The sequence below is a fragment of the Plectropomus leopardus genome, chromosome 11, assembly GCF_008729295.1.
Source record: "Plectropomus leopardus isolate mb chromosome 11, YSFRI_Pleo_2.0, whole genome shotgun sequence".
Lineage (NCBI taxonomy): Eukaryota > Metazoa > Chordata > Actinopteri > Perciformes > Serranidae > Plectropomus > Plectropomus leopardus.
The window spans coordinates 34,461,071-34,466,331 of record NC_056473.1 but is presented as its reverse complement, the minus strand read 5'-3'; the positions used below and the strand labels follow the sequence as shown (position 1 = coordinate 34,466,331).

At 49.1% G+C, this 5,261-nt stretch overlaps 1 protein-coding gene across 1 annotated transcript in view; it reads left to right on the top strand.

Moving 5' to 3' along the window:
• LOC121950469 (leucine-rich repeat neuronal protein 3-like) overlaps positions 1-4,950 on the top strand; it is a 15,197-nt gene extending 10,247 nt beyond the window's left edge. The window contains exon 2 of the mRNA XM_042496482.1: positions 2,035-4,950. Coding sequence (XP_042352416.1) covers positions 2,399-4,501 — 2,103 coding nt within the window. The 5' untranslated portion in view covers positions 2,035-2,398 and the 3' untranslated portion in view covers positions 4,502-4,950. The remainder of the gene's footprint in view (positions 1-2,034) is intronic.
• Positions 4,951-5,261: the final 311 nt, after the last annotated feature.

Below are 5,261 nucleotides of genomic sequence, written 5' to 3'. Positions count from 1 at the left end.
GAGGGAAGTCACTGCAGGCTCTTACTGTTAAGTAATAAGAGGGAAATGAGTGTGCACGCATCGTGGAAATAGACAGGAGAAATTAAATTAGCGTTCAGCAGCAGCAGCAGCAGCAGCAGCAGCGTCNGAGGGAAGTCACTGCAGGCTCTTACTGTTAAGTAATAAGAGGGAAATGAGTGTGCACGCATCGTGGAAATAGACAGGAGAAATTAAATTAGCGTTCAGCAGCAGCAGCAGCAGCAGCAGCAGCGTCTCCTGAGAGCACGCTCTCCAACCAGAAGAGAAAACATCCACCATTAAACACTCCATTTAACATTCAGACCACGCCGGCTCCATTAGCATACAAGTTGTTTTTGTTGTTGCCTAAATACTGTACCTAAACGTGTCTCCATCTCTGCGGAGAGGCAATTACAGAACCGTGTAACGTTAGATACAGTGCAGCGGCGTCCCCGAGTCTCTGGGCGACGGATTCGGACGCCTGCGAGGGTTTTAATGAGCTGCATGAGAATGAAACACAAAACGAGCGGATGCAGGCGAGCCACGTTACGATAACACGGAACTGTGAGGGAAAAAAAACCAAACTACTATCCGATATCTCCTGATTTTATGTCGACTGAATGAAGAGTTTTGTGCTTTGATGGCAGATGAGTTTGTTCTGACGTCGTCGAGGAGCCGCCTGGACGAGACTGTGAGCGGAAGATGTGGAGGATGAATTCACAACAAAAGAAAAAATGTTTAAATTCCCAGATGAAAAATGCTGCAACACAAATGCTGCATTAAATGTTACAGAACTGAACTGCTTTGTTTGGGGGCCACTTCTGCAAATGACAGGGGGCCAGGGGCCAGGGGCCAGTCGCAGCAGCCACATACATGTTTCTAGGATTTTAGGATGTTTCTCAGAGTTTAGGACATTTTTTGGGACATTTGTAGGATTTTATGAAGTTTTTAGGATTTGTTGACGTTTCTAAGATTTTAGGTTGTTTTCAGGATTTTAAGATATTTATAAGATTTTTGGTTGTTCATAGAATTTAAGGACATTTCTAGGATTTTAGAATATTTTTTAGAATATTTAAAGTATTGAAAAAATGTTGGTTCAAAACTGTCATGAAGTCCAATGTGCTTGAGTAAAAATACTGCGTTCCACTTATGTTAAAACCTACTTTGCAATTTATCGGATGTTTATTCTGATACTTTGAAAGAGAGAGACGGGGGATAAAGTGAGGGAGTAACTCTTGAAGTTTTGCAAACCTGTCCACACAGACCGCCATAAACAAGCTAATATATGCATGAAATGTCATCGCTCGTCCTCATCGGCAGCCGGCTGCTCCGCACTTTGCCGACAGCTTCATCTACTGTCGCACGCTCGGCTCTGGCTTCTGCTCTCAAGGTCACAAATTAATCAAAACATCAATATGTGCAGTCGACATAGGCAGAGCTCGCTGTAGACCTGTCACCTGCACCAACAACATCCATCCAACGCCTCATGAATTATGCAAAAAAAAAAAACTGCTGAGAAGTCGCAGCACGAGACTCGCTGCGAGCTCGTTCTGCAGATATTTGGTGTGGATCTACGACTCCAGTCTATGTGTGTCGTCTGTGGCAAACTGTCGGCGTGTTGTTGTGTGTGGGTGATCTGATAAGTGTGCACAGGTGCACTGTTCACAACAGGAGCGCAGTGCGGGAGGGGGCTCTTAATTACAATCATGGGGGTAAAATGGGGACTTGTGAGCATCATTTCAGCACTTCGTCTTGTCTAGGACAATTTTATTTCACTGCTTTGACTAAAAAAAAAGCAATTATTTTGCCCTTCAGCCACACACAGAGACTCAAAAAGTTTTTGGTTTCAAACCTGTCAAATCACATACATAAGGTCAAGTTAATCATAACTTACAATTCTGACGGCGCGAGGAAAGCAATAAAATCCTATGAGGCTGAAAAGACTTAATAAGTCTCAATATTCCTAAATGTCAATATGCCTTCATATCTCAACGACACGGTGTTAAAGCGGCCCTTTTTTCTCTCCTGTCTCCCCAGATGGAAACTGACACCGGTGACAGCGACGGAGGATAATAATGATGGAAGGCAGAGTGATTCGTCCCCAGCCGGAGCCACAGCATTCCTCAGCCGCCCCTCTGCTGCACACCGCCGCTCCCTGAAGGATACATCGACCTTGACATATCACGGCGTGCGTGACAACCTGGCACGGACCGAGCTGAAAGGTTGCCTCTCCTTGCCAAAAGCTGGAAGACAACAAGGCCAAAGCTTCAGGGACCGGGCGTCAGCAGAAATCCACTCTGTCTCGCTGCAGTAACAAATGAGCTTTTATTTGTAAAGTTAACAGTGCTAACAGCTGACTCCTTAAGGGCCAATTACGGGCTGAAGGGAATACGGGGCCAAGATGAAGGAGGCAGCGGTTGTGGCTTGTTTGCTGGCCGAGCTGTTCTTGGCTGCTTTTGTTGTGGCCTCTGAGGGGGCCGCTCATTGCCCCACACTGTGCCGATGTGAGATACGACCCTGGTTCTCACCCAGCTCCATTTACACCGAGGCCGCCACCGTGGACTGTAATGACTTGGGTCTCTCGGTGCTGCCGGAGCGACTCCCCGCAGACACGCAGGTGCTGCTGCTGCAGACAAACAACATCGTTAACGTGGAGAAAAGTTTGGATTACTTGGCCAACATCACTGAAATCGACTTGTCTCAGAATAACATTTCCTCTGTGAGCGATGTTTGTCTGGGGACTCTGCCCCGGCTGCTGTCGCTCCACATGGAGGAGAACTGGATTCAGGAGCTTTCTGACAGCTGCCTCGCCTCCCTGCTCAGCCTGCAGGAGTTTTACATCAACCACAACCTGATTTTCTCCATCAGCCCCGCAGCTTTCCAAGGCCTGAGCCGCCTGCTGAGGCTCCATCTCAACTCAAATCGCCTGACAAACGTCAACAGCCAGTGGTTCCAGCATCTGCCCAGCCTGGAGATCCTGATGCTGGGAGAAAACCCCATCCTCGAGCTGTCAGACATGAACTTCAAACCCCTGAGGAACCTCCGGAGCCTCGTGCTTGCCAAGATGAATTTGACTGAAATGCCTGACGACGCTCTGGTCGGCCTCGAGAACTTGGAAAGCATCTCATTTTTTGACAACTTGCTCAATCGAGTCCCCCGAGCAGCGCTGACGAGAGTCCAGAACCTGAAGTTTCTGGACTTAAATAAAAACCCGATCGAGCGGATCCAGAGAGGCGACTTCACGGGCATGATGCACCTCAAGGAGCTCGGCATCAACAGCATGCCCGAGCTCGTGTCTATCGATGGTTTCGCCCTGAACAACCTGCCGGAGCTGACAAAAATCGAGGCCACCAACAATCCTCGGCTGTCCTACATCCACCCGCGCGCCTTCCACAAGCTGCCGCGGCTTGAGACGCTGATGCTGAACAGCAACGCCCTGAGCGCGCTCCACCGCACCACCGTGGAATCGCTGCCCAACCTGCGGGAGGTCAGCCTGCACAGCAACCCCATCCACTGTGACTGCGTCATCCGCTGGGTCAACATGAACAGGACCACTGTGCGCTTCATGGAGCCGGACTCCCTGTTCTGCGTGGAGCCTCCGGAGTACCAAGGCCAGCAGGTCCGCCAGGTGCACTTTAGGGAGATGACGGAGATCTGCCTCCCGCTGATCTCACCCGGCAGCCTCCCAAACCGCGTCGAGGTCGGTAAAGGGGGCTCCGTGTCGCTGCACTGCCGGGCGTTTGGAGAACCAGAGCCGGAGATCTTCTGGGTGACACCCTCAGGTGACAGGGTCCTACCCGGGAGTGTGTCCGATAAGTACTACATGCACCCAGAGGGGACCTTCGACCTCTACGACACCACAGAGGAGGAAGCAGGCTCATACACCTGCATCGCCCACAACCTTGTTGGAGCGGACCTCAAGTCCGTGACAGTTGCGGTGGATGGATACCTTTCCCTGTTTTTGGATCAACCTTTACATGTATACATCACATCGGTCCAGTCTCATTCTGTGCGGGTTTCCTGGGACAGCTCGGGGGGGTTGGTGTCACAGCTAAACTGGTCCATTTTAGCCAACAGCAGGGGGCCCTTGGCGCCATTCACAGCCCGGCTTCCTGCTGACGTCAAAGAGTACCACATCAAACAGCTGCAGCCGTCCACTCGCTACCAGGTGTGTGTGGAGGTCGCCGCAGCATCGCCTGGATACAGCAGGGACTGCGTCAACGTGACCACAAAGGAGGCGGTGGTCCTGAGAGGGAAACCGGAGAGGTGGGACGCTCTGGTGATGGCTACATGTGCCGTGTCTTTTTTCGTGATTGCCGTGGCTTGCTCCGTCATCTACACGTCTCTTTACAGCCAAGTGTTTTACAGGAAACTGATAGCGTACCCGGCTGAGACGCTGCTGACTCCCAGCACTCATTCCTCCTCCCTTTCTTTCCTGGAGTTTGGAGTGTCTGGGGTCAAGGTGACGGCCACTGTCATAGACTTACCGGACGACTCCGTGTAAGAGACATCCTTGTCTGTTAAAGCACTTTGGGATTAAGCGACGATGAAGAGCGATGGACCCTGGGAAATGTAACTTACGTGCCCTCTTTTCAGGACTTTTGACAAGACATTTTGCACTGGAGCTCAGCCGGGAGGCACCAGAGCAAAATTCACACACATTTACATAAACGGCTAAATGCAAAGACTATTTTGTATTTCAAACTTGTGTCATTATAACGAGCTTAATCAGGCAGATATCTTGACTATAATCTACATGGCTACTGGTCATTCATGCAGTGCAACCAGAGTTAAGCACAGCACAGGAACTATTCTCTCTGAAATACTTTGTTGAGACGGCTTCGATGTCTGCAAAAAGCATTTTCTTTGCTGTGTTACATTAAACTGTGCCAAGCGAAGATAGTTTATAACGGCAGAAGAATTATGAAAAAAATGTTAGTCTAGTGTACAATTAAACCGACTATAATGTAAACAATTTTATGAACAAATACATTTTTCATTAAACCTGTGTGGTGTCTTATAACTACAAGCTTTTCTCTTTAAAGTCGGACACACTTTTAAAATGTGTCTGTTGGAAGCCCGTTGTCATTCCAACTTTCTTTGACAGTGTCAGCGTTTGATCCTGATACCAAATGGCACCTTTTGTGTCCGCACGATACACTGCTAGATGTCATCAGTTTAAAGTGCAGCCAGAGAGAACCCGACACATTGTTATTGTACGCCGCTGGGCGTCCTAAAATCCTAGAAATGTCGTAAAATCAGAG